This window comes from Camelus bactrianus, chromosome 2, assembly GCF_048773025.1.
Source record: "Camelus bactrianus isolate YW-2024 breed Bactrian camel chromosome 2, ASM4877302v1, whole genome shotgun sequence".
Taxonomy (NCBI): Eukaryota; Metazoa; Chordata; class Mammalia; order Artiodactyla; family Camelidae; genus Camelus; species Camelus bactrianus.
In genome coordinates this window covers 108,431,286-108,453,476 of record NC_133540.1, presented here as the reverse complement: position 1 = coordinate 108,453,476, position 22,191 = coordinate 108,431,286, and the positions used below count along the sequence as shown (strand labels likewise).

The following is a 22,191-nucleotide window of genomic DNA, read 5'->3' as shown; positions in this document are numbered from 1 at the left end:
CCTCAAGGTATCCTTCTATTTCGTGATCATTTTTTTCAAAATCAAGCTTCTTGGGCCTTAGTTTCCTCAAAACAACTCTTAGAATTGCCCTAAGATGAGATGGTCTTCCTCAGGGAAGTGGAGGTTTCCCGTCGCTGGAGATGTGTAAACAAAGGCAAACAATCATTTTGCAGGGATGTCAGGGGGGCGATTTGAGGACCAACTGGGAGTTGTGATCAGATATGTAAACATACATGCAAAATTTTGTATATGTGTTCCATGAGTTCACAGAGTCTTTAAAGCCATCCATGGACCCCTTGAAGGACTAAGAATTCAACTCCAGCTGAACATTTCAACCACTGAGAGAGCTTTAAAAAATAATGATGCCAGGGCCTGTGTTAGTCTGGGTTCTCCAGAGAAACAGAATCAATGGGATCTATCCTATACCCATATTTACCTGTATGCCTGACTGGAACCTGTTTTCTCTCCATGCTGTCTTTCTAGGGGAGCATCGGTTCCCAATTTTTATTATAGGTGCTACCGTTAATAAATATATTTGTACATTAAGAAAATATCTTAGCCACAGCGTTCTGGCCTGAGATGACTTAAAGAAACTATATATGCTCCACTGCCTCGAAATACATATACTCCTGATGGCTAGGGTATACGTTTCAATTTCAGACTTCCAAAAATTATAACAAGGTTGTTAATAAAGATAGCACAATAAAAATCAGTATGTTCCTACGCATCTGCTGCCTTCTTAAATTCTGAGCAAACAATGAGTCCTGCTTTTGAAAGCTCTTTTTAAACCTCCTTAATGCTATAGGGATAGAGCTGATTGACTGACAGATTTCTGATTCTCTCCCAGCACAGCGCTGAGAGCTTTCAAGGACTTTGGAAAGGTGAGCATTTCCTCATAATGACACATCACAAAAGTATCTGGACGGAAGTACAAATGCTGGTCACAGAGCTGGGGCCAGGGCCCTGCGTGTATGTGTGTGGCGTTGCAGCAGCAGCTCGGACAGAACCACGGTGTGGGAGGAGTACCTGTGGGTACCTCAGCTCCAAGAAGGCAGAAGGCTGGTGTGGGTGGCTGGCAGGGCCTTGCGGGGAAAGGAGGGCTCTTTCACCAAGGGCACATTTAAACCTCTCTTCATAGGTGCGAGTTTAGTCTCTTTTTCATAATTACCAGAGAAGGGGATTCTACTCTCTCTCTCGGCAACTTCTCCTTCTATCTTAAGTTAATATCAGAAGAACTCAATTTTGTGCCTCATCTTCAAGCATTGTTCATTTGCTCTATTTTGTTTGCTCTTTGTTGAACACTTATAAGGAGTCCTTTTGCAGTGATGAAAACAACCATTTTTCTGTTGATCCAGAAGAGAATGCATTCTACAAAAAATCTTGAATCAAAGTTCATTTACAAGTTGGCCCTTTGAATTTTGAACCCAGATCTGCTGAGGAATGGTGGGTCCTATAGGAAAACAGCCCAGCTCAAAAGCCTATTTGATCCCAGCTATATCTAAGCCTAAAAGAATAATCAAACTTTTAAAAAAAAAAAGTTTCTAAGAGAAATTGCCTGCTTTAAAAAAAAACCAGAATAGCCTTTAAGGAAGCATAAACTAGTATTTTCTAGGACACACTAGATTTTGTGATAATGTACTTAAATGTATATATATTTTTCTATAAGTAGCCTTGGTCCCCTTAAAATCCACATTGTTATCTTCACCTTTGCCTGAGTCAGCATGGTGGCCATAACTTGGCAGGTGGTAGGGTGTGACTACGAGGGGGCCTGGGGCCAGGATTTCTGCCAGCTGCTGAGCTGGCACCTCTGCTTTGAAGGATCATACCATCCACAATTGATGTACTCAGAGAAGCTACCTCTGTCTTTAGGGCCTCTTCTCTTTGTCATCCATCCTGATGTATAGACACAGAAGCCACGGAGTTAAGACTTCCTGCAGAAGTCCACTCTACAACATCCATAAGAGATGGTCCCCAGCCTCACTTGAACCTTGGAGGTTGGACTAGATCCTCTAAGGCCTCTACCAGCCCCATAGCACCGTGCGTCATGCCCTGGAATCTGAGTAGTGCAGCTGTCTTCAGGATGCCTGCAATCTAGCTGGGGAAGGCAGTGTTGCATTAAAGCAATGATGGCATGTCTTATAGTACTGGATAGGACAAGCACAAAGAATCCTGAGATGGAGCATTTAATCTGAAGGAGACAGTGAAATCTTCAGCCTCAACTCAGAGATGTCTGTCTTGGTGCTAGTCAGGAGTGACATTTATTCCTCGAGCTTGTGGGACCTTTATTTTATACTAGAAATACCAAGAAATATCACCCAAAGTAAAAGAATGTCATCTGTATTGTCCTACACCAGTGCATAAGGCCAATATGAGGAGGGTGAAAAAAGCCAGTATTCTCAAGGGAAACATAGACTACCACTCGATAGATCGCTCCCAAGCAAAGGAAAAGTAGAATGTTTAAGAGCTGTAAAATTGCTAACAAGAGAGATGAGAGAATATAGGCCAACCAAGACACGCTGATGACAGATTTTTGCCCCTTAAATGTGTGGGTAGAGTTTGCTCCAGTTGTATTTATTTCCTCCTTTAAGCCTCTCTACATGATAGAACCCAATTTTTGACTTGGGCAACCAGGTGGATGCTGTTACATTTTGGCCCTATTGGGCGGTGCTTCCTCAGTCTGGTAGTGTGTTAGAATCCCCTGGGAAGCTTGTTAGAATTCAGATTCCTGGGCTTCACCCTGAGAGATTCTTATTCAGAAGATCACAGTGGAAGCTAAGACTCTGTATTTTTAATAAGTTCCTCCAGATAATACTTTTGCAGTCAGTCTGTGGACTAGTGTTTGGGAACCACTCATACTAGTACACAGAAAGACCTAGTTGGAGAATCAGGTGAGATTGAGAAGATGGTGAGCTCAGTGTTGAACATGCCATGGGACATCCAAGTGAAGATATTTTGGGGGCAGTTGGGTATAGGGGTCTGGAGCCCAGGAGAGAGAGAGAGAGAGAGATTTGGAGGCCATTAGCCATTGGATGTTTAAGTAATGGGAGTGGGTGAGATTGCCCAGGTGTTATGTATAAATAAAGACAAACAGAGGCCAAGGACTTGGTCCTGAAGTCTCCTGCCTCTAAGCCAGTTCGGTCATGCACAACTCTTAGATGCTTTCTGGTAGGTTGTGGTTGCCAGTAAAGAAGTTGAGATGGTAAGAGTTATCTCTTTTCTCTGTAATCTCACCATCACGTTCTATAAATGAAATCAAGTCTCAGATTACATTATAGTGTACTGACATTTTTAAATTAAATGTTAATTAACAAGAAAGTTAAAAATAGCTCATGAGAACTCATGTAGGCTTGGCAATGTGCCATTGTTCTAGACTTCTAGGTGCTTTGAGCCCCACCCTGAGTGAAAGGTTTATTCAAGGCAAATGCCTAGAATTCTGGAGGCAGGGTTTCCTTTCCTTACACCTGGCATCAAGAAGCCAGAATTCCCCAGAGTTCAGAGCTGAATAGAAGACCATTTAGCCCTGGGCAAAATCCTTTCTTACACCCTACCCATGGAAAGGTAGAAAGAGGCTCTAAAATATATTTAACCATCTACAAGTGGTTGAATACCTTTAATTTCACCGTCTAGAGCCCCTTTCACATATTCAGAATACTAGTTAGCAGTCCACATTTACCCGTTAAAACCCATTCCTGCAATTCAGTGTGCTGATTAGCAAAGCATTGCATGTTAATACAGGTACAGATAATGGAAGTGCTCATTATAGCTGCCTCCAGAGTATGGCTTTCCTGATTAGGATGCCAGCTGACCACCCTGGACAGTGCTTGAAGCAGTTGGGTTGTGACCTAATCTAAGGAGCTCCCATAATATCACAATACGCATGTAGAAACTTTCTAAAGTAAGCTGAAATCATAATAATAAAGGGTGGGCAGAAAAAGCAAGTGTCAGAAGACAGGGCATGGAAGCCATGAGAATAGTCTTTTAAGAATTGAAAAGTGGTAAAGCTTGTAATGCTACGGAGAGGTCAGGAAATAAAACAACTAAAATGAGTCCATGACTTTGACAACAGGGAAGCCATTGTGACCTTGATGAGAATGGTTTCATGAAATAGTGACCACGGGACAGTCACTGTGGTGGGTAGAGGAGGGGAGGTGGGTGGATATAGAAGGTAGGCACCTTTTTTAAGAAGTGAGGATGGAAAGACATGGAGCAGAAACCAGACAGGTCTGAAAGAAACATTTTGTCATTGCGATTTTCATTTACTGGTTTTAAGGTAGAGGAGTCATGCACATTATTAAGTATGGGAAGCAGCCTGGAGAAAAAGGTTGAAAAGCCAGGAGAGAAGGGAAACCAGGTGGAAGTGATTAGGTATCAGTTCCATTATGATAGAAGGAAGTAATTGTGAGTAGGGGGCAGTAAAGTTAGGTTTGTGTTGAGATGGGTTTTTGGTGTAGGCCAGTATGTGTTTTGTGCGTTAAAAAAAAAAAAACTACTCTGACTTTTAATTTGGTTTAAACAGTTAGTGTTCAATTTATTAAGGTTACAGATTCATAATGTCAATTCTCCCTAGTATTTACATTCATCTCACAAATCTCACTCTATGTAGAAGTCTAGCATAATTGAACAGTCACTTTCAAGGGGCTTTTGATTAATACTTCATCCTTTTTTTACCAACTTGAACATGTTCAAATATTTTTAAACTATATCGATAAATTTAATATATTCTATCTACTTTTTAAGTACCTCATTTATCTACTTAAACAAAATCTTGCTGAATACTTAAGAATTGTTGTAAATCTATTAAATTAAGCTTATAGAGTGGACCAAATGACCTCTTCGATGGTTCAACATTATGCATAAATTTAGGAAGAGTGCAACTTAAAATCATAAGTTTAATAATTCAATTACTCATTTTAAATTGGTTTTCAAAAATTGTCACTCTAATCGGCCAAATTCCTTAAACATTAGTAGAACAGAAAAGACCAAATATGCACAAAAATATTAATGGCATGACTTTTATGCTTTAAACCTTTCTATACATGATTTTAAATCTTCCTATAGTTGAATGATGAAACTCACCAAGGTAGAAAATTACGTGGGAATCACAGGCCATTTTCAAGCAAATAGTTGACAGATCTGAAGGCATCAGAGCAATTTACATCCTCCAGGATGTCACACTGAGCCCCTTTTTATAACAGCTGTATCATGGGTTACAAAAGTTAAGAAGGGTTTGGGTCACAACTCCTACTGTCTACACCCCTAGACAAAAATTATACATAGTATCTGATTGTTTTTTTTTTCAGTTGAAGTGTAGTTGATTTACAATGTTGTGTTAGTTTCAGGTGTACAGCATAGTGATTCAGTCATACATATACATTTTTTTCAGATTCTTTTCCATTATAGTTTATTACAAGATATTGAATATAGTTCCCTGTGCTATACAATAAATCCTTATTGTCTATCTATTTTATATATAGTAGTGTGTATTTGTTAATCCCAAATTCCTAATTTATCCCTCACCCCCTTTCCCCTTTGGTAATGGTAAGTTTGTTTTCTGTGTCTGTGAATGTGTATCTGTTTTGTAAATAAGACCATTTGTATCATGTTTTTTAGATTCCACATATAAGTGATATCATATGCTATTTGTCTTTCTCTGTCTGACTTCACTTAGTATGATAAATCTCTAGATCCATCCATATTGCTGCAAATGGCATTATTTCACTCTTTTTCATGGCTGAGTTTTGTGTAAATATATGTTTGTGTGTGTGTGTGTGTGTGTATATATACATATATATCTTCTTTTTCAATTCATCTGTCAATGGACACTTAGCTTGCTTCCATATCTTGGCTATTATATACATAATGCGGCTATAAACATTGGGTGTCCATGTGTCTTTTTGAATTAGAATTTTCATGTTTTCTGAATATATGCCCAAGAGTGGGATTACTAGATCATATGGTAACTCTATTTTTAGTTTTTTAAGGAACCTCCATACTGTTCTCCATAGTGGCTTCACCAATTTACATCCCACACAGTATCTGATTCTTGATCTATTCAAGGAAATAGGACAACCAGGTTGATCTTTGATCTTTAAGAGAGGTACATATATTCTCTATCTAAATGCTAAAGACCTTTGAATTTCATGGAATTCTATTTGTACATTTTTAATACCTAATGATAACTTTGAACTTGATAGTCTTAAATAAATAAATATATTTTCTATTTAATGATAGAAACCTTTAAATGGGATACCAAATATGTAAATGTCCTTCTATTTAAAGAACTTTGAACTTGATAGACTCTTGCACTCTTTTACATTCTTAGGACCACGTAACAGTTATAGATGTCTAAATGATCTCCAGTTGAGTTTTGGAGATCCCTCTTGATCAAGCCAAGTCTGATTTGCTCTTATAATATGAGATCATTCTTCTGAGAGTTTATGGAGAGTGGGCAGGAACGTGAGAGAGTTCTCATCTGATGGCTTCTATTTTCTCTGTGAATTAGGATGTGAAATTGTCTGTTAAAGGAGGTAGGGGTCTCAAGGATGAGAGTGAGAAAAAAGCTTTTGAATACCCATATTTGATAATGGGAGTTCTGAGTAGATCCATGCTGCCTACTTTATAGTCTCATAATTATGTGACATTAAAGCCATTTAAAGTGGAGACAATACTCAAGTTGAGATGTATTTATAATTTATGTCAAACATTTCATTGATATGGTTTTTATATTAACCATACATTCATATTTAGTTCATATTCATATTTAGTTACTTGAGTATTTGCCATTGATAACAGATATTCTTTGTAGCTAATCAAGAAAAGTCACAGCTCAGTGTCAAAGGAGCTTTATTAATAAAGCAATTGAAGTAGTCACTTACTATACTGCAAGAAGTTCTATACTCATTTAACATTTATTTCCATTTGCTAGTCAATTACCAGCTGTCAGAGCATATTAAGTATTGTAATTTGAGTCAGAAGCTGTCACCCCTAAGTGTATTAACTCTTCCTAATCACATAGGTAGTGATTTGTCCCGTGAAAGAATTATATTAATCACTGACTTAAATCTGTCTACATGATGGTATAAAATTGCCACTGGTTTCTGTTGCTGAAGTGAAGTAAATCAATGTAGACACCAAAAATGAAGGCAGGCTGTCATGAATCATGAGTATTTCAATTCATGTTAACAAGCTTCTCATTGTTTCCAAACAGAAAAAAAAAAGTCAGCCAACTTTCAAAGCTTTTTGCATCTTAATGTTAAAAATGTAGTTACTTTTTATTATTATTTTTGCTAGTTAACATTTATGGAGTATCTATTATGTGCTAGACACTATGCTCACAGCTTTATGTGAATTATTTCTTTTTAATTTTCATGATAACCCTGTAAGGTTGTTGGTTCTTATGGCTGCATTTTGTAATGAGTAAATGATGGCTTAAAAGACTTGAGCAACTAATTTGTCCAAAATGTGAGAGCTGGAGTCAAACCCAAGTAACCTTTTCTCTTGACCAGTAGTCTACATTGATGGATGGTGTTTGATATTTACTAAGTGAATCAGTTAGGAATGCATTTGGGTGCAAGTAACCAAAATCTAACATATAGTTGCTTACAAAATAGTAATGTATTATTTTTTTTCCTCACTTAACAGAAAGAATAAAGATAGGAAACTGCTCACATTTGTTAAGTAACTCAGCAGTGCCCAGGACCAGTGACTCTGATTCTCTAGCCTTTCTCTCATGGCAGCAAAAACAGCCACTTCAGTTTCAAGTATCAGGTCCACATTCAGGGCAGGGAAAAGGGAAAGGAGAGAGTTGACAACAGCCATAACTATATAATTTTATCATGAAAGCAAAAACTTTCCAATTTATATCTCATTGGTCAAAACTGTTTCACATGTCCACCCTTATCTGCAAGGGTAAAATACTACACATAGACAGAAGTTGGGGATGATTGATGGACAAGACTTGAGTCAAAAGTTACAGAATCTGGAAACTGTAGGTATTTTTCACTTCCTCCGTAATTTCTTCCTTTCATTTTTTGGAGCGAAAGAGTTATGATTCTCCATCTCCTAATGTACTCTTACCTTATTTTCTAAAATGCACTCGTGGATATTAGGGAAAGCTATGGTTCCGTTAGTTGAGTTAGGATGCCTTAGTTACAAGTAATGGACACTACTGCACACCTAAGAAGATGGATGAATTTCAGTCATATACTCAATAACTGAATTTACTAAGCACTCATTATTTGCCACGCACTCGTCTGTGCTCTGGGAATACATCAGTGAACAAAACATTAAAAGAGAGAGAGAAACACTATACTGAAATCTCAGACAACCCAAAGGTAGGAGTGCAGCAGCGCCTTGAAGAGGGACAGGAACCAGGGGTTGAGAAGCTATCAAGAATCCAAATAACTTCTCTGAGCATATCGCCTTCCTTCTGCTCACTCTGCTTTCTCTTAATTCTTAGTCCGTGTGGTGGGTAGAATATGGTCACCCCACGTTGCCTGAGTTTTTATGTTCTGTTCAAGCAACCAGCTCAGGCTGAACCAGAATATCTCAGCCCCAGTTGAAATACCTAAGAAAAAGAATTTGAACCGAGTGAGCCCAGGGATAGTGAGAGATATAATTACAGAGGTCATTGTGCGTGGAGTGGACGCCTCAAAAGCTCTCTCCCTCAAAAGGCTTCCTATTGGTCCTCCCCACGTCCAAGCTTGTTGACGCTTTTCTAGACACTGTCTATCCATGCCAGAGCTCCCTCCTACCACTCCAGAGATTTGAAAGTTTACTCTCCATTGAAGAGCACATTGTTTAGTGCTGTAAAAATTGCATGAGTCAAGACTGTTTTGGACTTTTTCAAATCACCTTAAAATACTAAGTCTCCCCCCTCCCCACCACAGCCCTGTTCCTGTCTTCCATATAATAGGAAATTTGGGTCTTAGTTGACATCAAATTTCCTTCTTCTCACTTCAAGCCAAGTGCTCAGAAGCCAATACCACTATAAATCAATTTGGCTCCAAAGTGCACATTGCAGTGTGGGTTGGTATATTCTTTTATGGCCGTTATAAACTGTAAGCCAGTGAGATGTTTGCTGGTGACTTTTTTTTAACCTTCGCTTTGTTTTAGACCGGTGGGTGTTTTTCCATTCAGGGATAAACTGAATTGCTGACCTTGTGGCTAATCTGGTTTTTTGCAGGCTGTGGATTCCGCTCCACGTGGAGGGGGATGGGCAGGCTGGGGCTCCTGGGGCAAATCTCTGCTCTCATCAGCATCTGCCACAGTAGGTAAGCATTTTGTGTTACATTTGAATGGATTAAGTTCAGGAGCCAAGTAGGATATGACATTTTGATCATACCATGTACTGATAGAGTTTAACATTCGCTCATGAGATAATAAGAGCAAATCGTTTTTAGTGCTTACTGTTCTGAGTGCTTCCTGTATAATACATTTATTCTTCAAAATAACCCTACAAAGAGGTACTCTTCTCCGTTTTAGAGGTAAGGAAGCTGAATCACAGAGAGGTTAAGACCTTGTCCAAAGTCAAGGGTAGCTGAATTGGGCTTTGAACCATACAGCATGGCTTTTAACTATTACATTATATTGCCTCTTAGAATAGAAGATTTGGGCATTTATAATATATTCTTTTTTTGAGTTTTTTAAATTGAGTTATAGTCAGTTTACAATGTTATGTCAATTTCTGGTGTACAGCACAGTTTTTCAGTCTATAATTTACTCTTAAAGCATTGTGCTTATCATCCCACTTGAATGTTTTAAAATATACAACTAGCCTACTCCCCCAAAGGATTTGAGGTGTCTCAATAAAAGGCACTTCATCATGGGCATTGAAATACAGATAGGAAGGATATATACATATATATATAGAGAGAGAGAGAGGGAATTACTACAATTGAACATTGACCTTGACTCTGAGATTCTTGACTGCCAATACATTATCTGTCTTATTGAATGATGAAACAGAACTTAGTTGATCTAGATAAGTTTATTTTCCTTATGTTAAATTTTTGAAGAAATGTCCTGCATTGACTCTTATACAAAGAGAAAATATAGTGGCCAATGTCGTTATTGGCAAAGATTTATCAAAATGTTCTTCTTTTTTCTGAAAACATATACCTTGTTTAGTAGATATACCAAAATTTATACATCTCAGTCACACTTCATAAGTTAAAAAAAAATTCATCGAGTCTAACATAGCTATATGCATTGAAAATAATGCAAATAACTTATTTATATAGTATTTATTTACATAGTAGATAGTTTTACAAAATTTAGAGTGGAAAAATTAGTTTTTTTTCTTTCACAGTATGTAAGTTAGTTCTAATGCCAATCATAAATGACAAACACATAGTTTATTTGCCTGTTTGACTCCCCAGTGTCTAAGTTGTCACTGAAATCTGCAGTAGCTTTTTGGGGGAGGGGAGGTAATTAGGTTTATTTATTTATTCAATGGAGGTACTGGGGGTCGAACCCAGAATCTCATGCATGCTAAGCATGCACTCTACCACTAAGCTGTACCCTCCCCTCTGCGATGGCTTTTTGATCAATGAGCTTCTAATGGTCTTTGGTGATGACTATCAAATGCCTATGCATATTCATGTGACCATTTCTTATATCCATTCTACATGAAAACTGAAGGATATAACGTAACGTAAACATGTCTAAGATAATATAGTAAAGGCATTTTCTTGAGGTGGAGAGTGAGGAGCAGGACATGGGGAGCCACAGGTAGCATAGCGTTTAGATCATTTAACTCAGGTGTTCTTAAATTATATAGTCTGTGGCATGAGAATCTTGTGACGGGCCATGAATTGGTCCCATTCATTGTTACACCTAAAACTAGGAAGGATGGAAGGCCTCAGGTCTTTTGCCCCACTTCAGTGGACCATGGTCACAAAGAGTTGAAGGGCCAGATAATTAATTTGATAGAATTTAGGCTGCCTGGAAGGATGAATAGATTGCATTCTCCTGATTCCATGTCTGTCAAGTATCAGGAGACCTCTGGCAAGAAGTGGATGCTGGTCACTGAATAGTGTCCTCTCTGGTGAGAGCCTGGAAAGCAGAATTTTTTCTTTTTTTTTTTAATTGAAGCATAGTCACTTTACAATGTTGTGTCAATTTCTGGTGCACAGCGTGATGTTCCAGTCATACATACACATACATGTATTTGTTTTCATATTCTTTTTCATTATAGGCTACTACAAATACTGAATATAGTTCTCTGTGCTATACAGTATAAACTTACAGCTTATCTATTTTATATATAGTAATTAGTATCTGCTAATCTTGAATTCCCAATGTATCCCTTCCCACCCCCTTTCCCTCCTGGTGACCATAAGTTTGTTTTCTATGACTGTGAGTCTGTTTCTGTTTTGTAAATAAGTTCATTTGTGTCTTTTCTTTCTTTTTTTTTTTTTTTTAGATTTTACATACAAGTGATGTATCGTATTTTTCTTTCTCTTTCTGTCTTACTTCACTTAGAATGACAATCTCCAGATCCATCCATGTTGCTGCAAATAATATTATTTTATTCTTTTTTTATGGCTGAGTCAGAATCTTTTTTCTGTTGCTAATTGAATGTCATGGATATTACATGTGCAGATGGAAAAATTAACTAAATTCAAGTAGAGGGGCCTCTTTTGTTTTCTGAACAGGAGGGAGTCTCTTCGTGTGGGCCACCTGCTTCCTAGGGAAAACGTTTTGGTGGCTCTTGAAAGGACCTTGCTGCTGGCAGCATTTGGGACTGGCATGCTTTCTAAACCAAAAGTTGGAAATGTGGAGTCCAAAAGCTTTTGAACTTGGAATAAGTCATGGAACAGTAGATAATATGGTCACTCAATTATACAGCTTTCCTCATGGTTTATGTCATAAAACAGTACAGTGTTTTGGGCGTTTCCAGGTCTAAGGGTGTCCAGAACTGCCCTGGTTTATAATGAACTCAGTGCTACAGAAGTTTCTATTATAGACAAAAGATTTACTTCCTCATTAAAATTTTAAATGTAAGCTCCTTCCACAGTAAATACAGAAGTCAACTGCCCTGTGGGGAGCAGGTGCAGGTGTTTCGGGTGCGCTTACAGGTGCACGCGCCTGTAACTGCCCTGCTCCTGGTTGGTCTGACTCTTTGCTATTGTTTCTCATCAGTCAGCGGCTACATCTCATCACTTGAGTTTAGGCTTCGCTGGACCCTTATAAAATTTTCTGTCAGCCAACTAGTAGCTTGCCTGTGGAATTTGCTATTATCTTCTTAGGTGTCCTGTTGTAATCTGACCTTTGCACATATACAGCCTAGTGTAGCCTTCATCCAACGGACTGTGCTCCACCGCCTCTGGGTTTTGTTACCTGATTCAAGTATAACCAGTAGATGATACTGGCTTGACTGCTTAAAAATCAGGCTGTGACTCCTGTGGCAGGTCCCAGCCCATAAAAGGCACTCATCTTTTAATTTGATCTGAAGTCAGTGTCTTAATCTGTAGCCTGTGCTTGTGTTTGGTGTTGCTCTTGAAGTTTCCCTGTATCTAAGGCACCACGAAGATGATAAATATTGTATCTTGTTAATGTCACAACCGCTTGAAACTTGTGGTGGTCTCTCACCTGGCTCTGTGCAGTAATTGATCCAGGGGAGCCTAGAGAGATAACTGCCTGTGGACCAGCATGATCGCTATGCATTCACTACTGCCACTGTCCCTCTTTTGGTTGGTGGAGATAGGGTTCCTTTGAGACAGCATGACAGTTGCACATTGCCCTATCAAATCACAGAATGAAGTTCAAGTGGACCCTCATGTATTCACTTCTATTGCTGTGTAACAAGTTACCACAAATGTGGAGGCTAAAAACAACACACAGTGATTATCTCACAGTTTCTGTGGGTCTGGAGTTGAGGTACGGGATAGCTGGGTTCTCTGCTTAGTGACTTAGCAGGCTGAAATCAAGCTGTAAGCTAGCTGCATTCTCATCTGACATACAGGGTCATTTTCAAGGTTATTCAAGTTGTTGGCAGAATTCAGTTCCTTGTGGTCACAGGGCTGACACCCCTGTTTTCTTGCTGGTTATTGGCCAGGGGTTACTCAGCTCCTAGAGGCTATCCTCAGGTCCTTCATCAAAGCCAGCAGGATAATCTCTCCTAGGCTTCAAGTCTCTCGCTTTAGGAAGGGCCTGAGTCCCTTTTAAAGGCCCACTTGATGAGTTCAGGCTCATCAAGGGTGATCTCTCTTTTGATAAACTCAGATTCAACTGATTAAGGACCTTAATTACATCTGAAACATTCCTTCACTTTTGCCATATAATGTAACCTAATCATGGGAGTGAACTATCATATTTACAATCCTTCCCACACTCAAAGGAGAAGTGATCACATGTTGTATATGCCAGGAGTGAGAATCTTGGGGGTGATTTCTCACACTTGAGGATGACTGCTCATCCCTTTTCTGTTACACTACCAACTTCAGAAACTTAGTATTTTTTTATGGCTCTGGCTACATGCTAGAATTATAAAAAAATATTTTAATCTTGGCATTTTCCTCTTGTTTGCACCCACAATGACCACAAATTAAATTCATGAAATGCATCCTTACCCAATAGATGGAGAATATTTGTACTATTCAAGGAGCTGAAAATATACTCTGCAAAATAGTTTGGAGAAGGCAAGTTTCCTTCTCTCAGACAAAGGGGCACATGAGGGAGAGCAAAGAAATTGTGAAATATTGATACCCATTCTGAGAATCCCTTTGGACACTATCTTTAGAGACATAGAGACTGAATTTGTTTGTCACCACTGCTCATCACAGCCCCAGTGGATTCAATAGCAAGATAGCTGAATACCATCCCTAAGTTGTTCCCAAGGCCTATTTTGGAGATTTCTGGTCAAGACAGGCTGTAATTTTACAAAGTAATCATAGCTAAAATAATAGCAATATATACTTTAAAATAAGGTAAGTATTTTTGTGGACCTGATAGAGAACTAAAACTTGTAGCATAAGGGGAGGCTGAAGTCATAGGTTCCAAAGCTGGAAACAGGCAGTGGGGGTGATTGGGAATTTGACTCCCAAAAGATAATAGGGATTACAAGTGTCCCACAAATGGACAAGTGTCATAGTCAGGCTCACAGCCTGAAACAGAGAATTGGAATAGAGTTCAACCACCTGTGAATGGAAGCTTGAGAGAGTTATAGGCGCTGTCCTGGGTTGTGGTTTATCTGAGCTGCTGTCTTTGGATTGAGAAGCAAGCTGTTTATATACAGGCAAACAGTGCCCACCAGGGGCTTTGCAGCATTAATAGTTTATTATCACAGGGCAAAGAAACTTATTGGAAAACAGAGCACTCACAGCAGTAGACAAGCTCTTGAAGGTTTATAAATTGCCTGTGGAAAGCCAAGAAAGAAAATAACCACATATTCTATTGCAATTGATTCCCACTCAGAAACCTCATGTTACCCCCAGGGTAATTCCAGTTGCAGACTGATCTATGTGCAAAACACAAGAGTCTGTAACAAAACTCAGAGCTGTCAATTGAGCACTAGAAATAGAAACCAATACTTCTTACAGTTGTTGAAAAACTGCCGTCACAATTGTTAGAACTGTTTAGATTTGGCAGGAGAGTAATTGGAGAATGGAAACATTTAGAAGATGGTTCTTTCTTGGAAAAAAACACTGTATCAAGAGTCATTAAGACCTGAGGTCTGGTCCTGACTGCTACTAACTTGTGATGACAAAGAATGATCACTAACTAGCTGCATTATGCACTGAACCTCTCTAGACTCAGCTTCCTTACTTGGAAAAGTGTGGGTGGAAGAGAAATTCTAAGATTCCTTCCAACTTCTGGAATATGATGATTCCATGGTCTGTGGCTATTTAGAGCAGGAGAAAGATATTTGTAGCCACTGTGCTAAGTAGAAAAATACAGAAAATTGACTTTTTGCTACTCTATATGTTTATATCTTATCTTTTGTCTCACCACTTGGACCCCACAGTTAAGGGAAAATGAGAAAAAGTGACATTCCTGATGCTTTTATAAAATCAAACATTTCTCAGCCAACAATTACTTTTGGAGAGGCCATAACTCATGCATTAGTTCATTCACAGCTACATTATCATCACATTCTAAGAAGACTTGATTGGCTGCTATCCATGCTTTTGGATATGTTCGTAAAATGCAATTGATATGGTTATTATTTAAGATCCAGGCAGAAACCAGAGTGGAAAAGGAACATGTTAAAAAAAAATTTTATTATAATTTCAAAGTACTGTTGTGAGAACCAGATGTGATTTCCCACAAGCACTTTAGAGACTTGACATATTCATAGGATATATTGCTAACCAATAGACCAGTGATCAAAATGAAAGCTGACAATGCTAAGACATACCCAGACATACCAAGTAAAATGTCTGTAGTGGAATGGAACAGCTTATTTCCAGTTACTACAAAAGGCCTAAATGTTTATTTAAAATTCTAGTTTTGACAGTTTTATGAATCTAAACACCTTATGCAAGTTCCCTGAGGAGAGGAGGCGGATCTGATCTGATCTGTATATTGAACTTTCCAGAATTACCATTGTTCCCCTTCCCCATCCTCTCTTGACTTGCACAATTTTTTCCTTCTGCACATTTTAATGAAACTCTTCTACCAGCGCTGTCAGAAATAATGACAGTGTTTATCACAGAGAACGACAAACTTGTCAAAATGATACTACAGTAAAAACTCTTCACTAGGTATTTCACTATCAATATCACACGGGTTCATTTTTGAAGGTGACATTGCTGATGATGTGAAAATTCTCAAGGATCATCAATAGGAAAGATAATAGGATTAATGCTTGGAGCTTGTTCGCAATCCTTTACAAGCTATGAATAAGACCCAGAGTTTAATGAATTCCTGTGTGACCGCGAGGCAAACACTATGAGTTCAGAAACTCTTCTTGTCAATTTTGAACCTAAAGAGAAGTGAGTATCTGATTGCAGAGTGGACATCGACCATCATTATGGAGAGGGAAGACTTTCCCGGAAGAAAGGTTGGCTGGCCCCACTTTTTGCTGCCCTGATGTTTGCTTTAGTTGAGCGCAGCAGCAGCATCTGTGTGTGTTTCTAACTACTTCACACGATTTTTATAATATCTTGAATTCATTGATAGTAGAGTCTGAAATGCAGGCAATCTTTTTAAATTGTTCTATTTCTCGAAAATTCACCCAAAGAAGAGTAAAATGGGTGCAACTTTCAGAGAAGCAGTTGGCACATCCATAAAATATTAAATGCACGTGCCCTCTGTCCAGGGCTGGAATCCCTATCCGACAGGTCCACTGTTGATTCTTTGCAAAAGTTCATTAATATATATGTGCAAAGATGTTCAGTGTGGAATTCACTCAGCAAATACTTGTCATGCTAGCCACTATTCTAGGAGCTTGAGATAAAGCGGTAAGTAAACAAGACAAAGACCCTGTTGTAGACTAGTGGAAGGATGCAGACAATAAACAATACACATAATGAATAGAAAAATTATTTGGAGGGTTAGAAAGTGGTAAGTCTATGAAAAATATAAAGTGGAGTCAGGAATACAGGTTAAGGTTCTAAAAATGGTGGTGAGGGGTAGACCTAGTGAGGCGATATTTGAGCAAAGACCTGAAGGAAATGAGGGAGTTCCCCAGGCATGTACGAAAAACTGGAAACAACCCAAGGATCTGTCCATAGAGAATGTTAAAATGTGACATAGCCACTTGGTGGAATAATTCTCTGCAATCATTAAAAAGAATAAGGTAGATCAGTGTCCCAGGTTGGATGCCCAGGGGAGAGACTGAGGCAGAGATGAGTTGCTGGAGTTTTACTGAGAAGGGCTCTCAGGAGCAAGGCTTGCAAGAGAGTGAAGGACTAGGAAAACAGAACGGGGCTGCGGGAGAGGCCGAACTGCAGTGCAGGTGCATCAGAGGCCTCAGCCCATCTCATAGGGAGCCTGGTGGTTGGGATGACTCTTCAAAGATGTCCCCTGTTAATGCACAGGACCAGGCTTTTGTATCACCAACTCCCCCGTTGACCAGACTTTATAGTACAGTCGTGGGGGAGCCAGTTCCCTTTGGCCAAGGGCGTTTCAAAGGTGGGCGTTCAGCTGAGAGCTGTGAGCCGGGGAGAAGAGCCCTGCAGTCCCAGGCAGTGCACGCAGCCTCCCCCACTGTCTGCGTGTGCTAAGGCCTCCACGGTGCGTGGTGAAGGCAGGTGCAGAACACTGATATGTACCCATATGCTTTAAAAATTTTTTTCTGAAAGAAATCAACAAGAAACAAATCAGAATTGTTATTGTTAAAAGGAAATGGGGGGTTAGGGGAGAGGAAGGCAGGGCCGCTTTAAGCCTTTTAAGAGCCTCTGGTATTCCTTCTTTTGGAGGTCTCTCTCTTATCACACCAAATATAATAAAATGCACCCACACCCTCATTAAATATATAATTTATATGTAACTATGGAAGAATTGAATTCACTTAAACTATAGTTGACCAATTGACCTAATACTACATTTTGAATACATGTAAGTAAATATTATTTAATTTCCGACTTGCAAATTTTCTTCTTTGTCTTTTAGAACTAACATATTTTTTCCAGGTCAGATATTTCTGTAGGTCCTTACATGCTCATACGCTCTATTGCCTACTATGTCAGTGGACGCTGTCTAGGGAGAAAGGCTGTTCCACCTCCTGTTTTCTGTGTCTATACTCTTTGATTTTACTAACATTATGAATTTTTACTTTTAAAAATCAACCAGATATATCAGGGAAGTGAGATTACGGGATTTTTTTAACTGTCTTTTTTATATATCCACTCTTTTAAAAGAAAAGAAATTTAAAAAGAAGGAAATGTTATATTAAAATTAAAACAATCGAAAAGGGGAAAACTCTCTAAACAAGTTAGCTAGTGCCCTACTTGGGGGTCCTTTACAATAAGGGACCAGTGGAAAGTACGCATAGGGTTATGGTGTGCATCCAGGTCCTGTAGAACGGCTGTTGCTCCCCTAAGTTACCAGTTGGTCAAAGAGACCCTCCCACCAACAAATGATTATTTTCATCCTTTGAAAAGAGGAGAGACCTCCCTTCAATGAGATTTTGATCTTGGTGGAACTCACAAGAAGAGGGGTTGATGGAATCACAGTGTTTTTTGAGAGGGGAAAAAAAAAAAAACTAGAGGTGCTATTAAGATATAAAATATTTCATCCAGCACCACACAGTACCTTGGGATCCTGCCTGCATCAAGCTTTGCCAACCCAAGGCACAGCTGGGAGGGGCAGGGTTAGAGTAAGATTTCACTGCAGGAGTGACCTTCAGCTTGCTGTCTGGTCAAGGTCAGGTAAGTCAAGCTAACTTTAGCATAAACCAGTGTTTTAAAAACAAGGAAACTCCTAATCGAGGATCTGATTTCCAAGGAGCTATAGAAATGGGACTAAAATGATATTTAATAAACTATCAATGGGGGGTGGGAAGAGGTTAATTGGGAGTTTGAGATTTGCAAATATTAACTACTATATATAAAATATATAAAAAACAAATATCTTCTTTATAGCATGGGAAATTATATTCAACATCTTGTAGTAACCTATAATGAAAAAGAATATGAAAACGAGTATATGTATGTATATGTATGGCTGGAACATTATGCTGTACATCAGAAATTGACACATTGTAAGTGACTATACTTCAGTTAAAAAAGGTAAACTATCAACGGCATGTAAAACTTTCTTAATGTAACATAGTGATTGAGTGTTCGAGTTTTCGAGTCATAAAGATTGAGTTCAAATCCTGTCTCTGCCACTTACTGGCTTGGGACCTTAGGCAAGTGACTTCACGTCACCAGGTCTCAGGTTTTCCAGTGGTGAAATGGGTATAATAATATCCCTTACTTTGTAATGAGAAGATTAAATGAGATAATTATCTATACTAAAAGTATTTAGTCCAGTGCCTGGGACATTGTAAGTATTCAATCATGTTGGCCAATACCGAGGGTTTCCCATATTTCTCCTCAGTGACCTTACAAACCCCTGGGAGGTGGATGTTATAATCCTCCTTTCAGAGAAGACGCAGCAGCAGTGACTCAGGAAGGGCCCCAAGACCACACAGCTAATAACTGATGGAACCAAAATTCCTCCACAACATTCCTGACTCCTGAGTTTAGGGTGTTTTCCACTAGAGTATAGATGAGAAATTAAACACCAGCTAATCATTTAACATTTGTTTTAAAATGATACAGTATCGCAGCGTGTATTACCTTCTCTTCTTTGTAGTATTCTTTTTACTGCAGTAAGTCAGAGAGTAGAGGATATTCCATTTTAAGAACCATATAACTTGGAGGGGGTTCATTTCCTGAGGATACTTAGGGTTCATGATGACAAGTGAGGAGATGAATCCATGAACTAAACCCTCTGGTATTATTCATATTGCTTGTTTTTCTCTGTTATTGGTAGAACCAAATCAATCTCTCTCAGAGTGAATCACTCTCAGTGAAAAGGCTACAATGACCATATTATTACTTCCTTGTTCTGGGCACTAGATGTCACACTAAGTAAAGTTTTAGAAGTTATTCTTCAAAGTAGGGTGTGGCATAGAGTAGAAACCTTAACTGTGGAAAATCCATAGCTTTATGTTCCTAGTAGAATGTAGTAATGATGTTCTTTCATTCACAAAAGAATGCAGAAAAAAGAATTGTTAGTCAGAAAATATAATTGGAGGAGTCTTAAATAAGTGCAAATCTTTGTATGTCAATTATACCTCAACAAAGCTATTAGTGTGTGTGTGTGTGTGTGTGTGTGTGGTTGGAGTAGCAGCCTATTGTCATGTCTGTTAGACAGACACATTCCACTTATTATACACGTAACAGTGGTGTTTCCTTCCAGAAACCAAGTGATTTTTCTAGAGGCAGGTAATTCATATTCGTCATTATTTGTGTTATGAGATGGTGAGAAGTTCTTCTTCTCCAGGAAAAGATTCAGTCGAGGCCCTAACCTGCAAGGGGTAGAGAAGGAGAAAGAGGAGTTAATGACAATGAGGCCCATTAAACCCTGAATGCCATATGAGGTTGCTCATATGTGGAATCTAAAAAACAAACAAAAACAAAGCATAAATACAGGACAGAAATAGACTCATAGACAGAGAATACAGACTTGTGGTTGCCAGGGGGGCGGAGGGTGGGAAGGGATAGACTGGGATTTCAAAATTGTAGAATAGATAAACAAGATTATACTGTATAGCACAGGGAAATTTACACAAAATGTTATGGTAACTAACAGAGAAAAAAATGTGACAATGAGTGTGTATATGTCCATGTATGACTGAAAAATTGTGCTGAACACTGGAATTTGACACAACATTGTAAAATGATTATAAATCAATAAAAAATGTTAAAAAAAAAAAAAAAAACCCTGAATGGTCTCAGGGAAGGATGTGGAATCATCCCTTGAATGGTTTTATACAAAGAAAATGTAGCAGATGCCTCCAGGCCTTTATTTATTCCTTGATTTTAGCTCTCAGAAATCTAGATAAGAATCATACATTGAGATTTGGATTTATATTATTTCCTTTTGGAAAATATGTATGTTTTTAAAGGATGGCAAGGGATATGGGCTCATTATGTAAATGTAGATAATTATATCCTGTAACTTAAATGTGTTATGGAAACTCCTATAAGTTTCCATCGAGATGCTTGGAATTTATTGGAAGCTAGAGAGAATTCAAGTCATAGTTTTAGCAATTATTGTGCATCTTTTTTAAAAGTAATTCAGTAATGAACTTGAACTTTGTCTAATGATCTATACATGAATATATTCCTGTATGTAATTAATGTTGTAAACATTAATAATAATGTTTCTTAAGTTTCAGTGTTTTCTAGATGGTGTGTAATGACAGGTGATTCCCATTCGGTATAATTAGTCCTATATCAGTTTGGTAAATATCAGTGCTGTGATTACTTTAAGATCCCTCTGATATATAAGGTTACGGTTGACAAAATGTGACTCTGGGTTTGGGATGCACCCATGCCTTTCTCTCCCTCAGGAGGGGGACGATCAGTCATTTTAACACTGCCCTCTACGGCTAGGTGCTTCCCTTTGGCTCTCAGATCCTCCTGTGACTTGGGACTTTTTTCTCCATGTGTAAATATTGCTGCTGCCTTGAGTCTTAACAACCTGAGGCTGCACAGGTCCTGAGGGAAATAGCCATTTTCTCCCTATGGGGAGGAAAGCGCCGTGGTGACGGCAGCCCAAGCTGCTTCTCCTTCAAGAACTCAAACAGCCACTTAGGACCATCACTAAGCTATTAATTTTCGTTCAGTTTGGGAACTCTGAGAACCGTGGGGGCCTCGAAGGAGAAAAATACTGCTCCAAAATAAAATGTAGACAAGACTATTTCTCTGTCAAGCCAAGGGTGGTGTGTGTGCGTGTGTGTGTCGGGGGAGAGTGGATGAGAAGGTCAGCTCTGTATTTACTAAATAGTTACTGAATACCCCCTGTGCTGGGCTCTAAGACAGGGATTGTCCTGCTCAGATGGAGCAAAATCGGTGCCCCTCATCCTGGCTGTCTATTCTTACGTCTTGTTTGGCCTGTTACTGCTTAAAATAACTGTCAGAGCTCTCGGGTGCCCATCCTGGTTTTCCTGCTGGCTTGCCTTTTGACTTTGACACGGCTTCTCCTGACACCTCTCACACACACAGACCGTGCTAAAGCAGTGACTGACACTTTTGAAGAGCTTCTGAAGGCTCAACTGATTTTAATTCAACAAATAGTAATTGAGCACCTGCAATGGGCTAGGTCTGTAAGGAATCAAAAAGTGAATGATGCGTACTTGCCTTGAGAAGCTTAGGAAAGAGGAAAGAGGGTAAGACTGGGACACCATTCACAAATATATCTTGCGCTGAGAATCCCAGGTTGCTAGTTAGCTAGGGTGAGAAGCAAAAGGAGATAATAAGGCACCTGGGAGCACTTGACTTGCATTTATCTCATTTGCTCCTCACAGCAGCGCAGTGGAGAAACTGAGTCACAGAGAGGTTGGAAACTTCTCGAAGGTCACCCAACTAGGCAGTGGTGAAGCTGAGTTCAGATTGGACCCCACATCTGAGGGCTTGCAAATTCTATGCTGTTAATCACTGCATTCTCTTACAATCGGATACATGCCTACCACTTACAGGAGCCCTGGCAGATGGGCTCTAGGACTGCAGACCACGGACTGCTGCTGTA

The 22,191-nt window shown here is 39.0% G+C and overlaps 1 protein-coding gene across 2 annotated transcripts in view; it reads left to right on the top strand.

The window, feature by feature from the left end:
- Positions 1-22,191, top strand: part of FAM114A1 (family with sequence similarity 114 member A1) — a 63,995-nt gene that overhangs the window by 9,643 nt on the left and 32,161 nt on the right. For both annotated transcript variants that reach the window (XM_074349270.1, XM_074349259.1), the window contains exon 3: positions 9,185-9,272. In XM_074349270.1, coding sequence (XP_074205371.1) covers positions 9,185-9,272 — 88 coding nt within the window. The remainder of the gene's footprint in view (positions 1-9,184; positions 9,273-22,191) is intronic.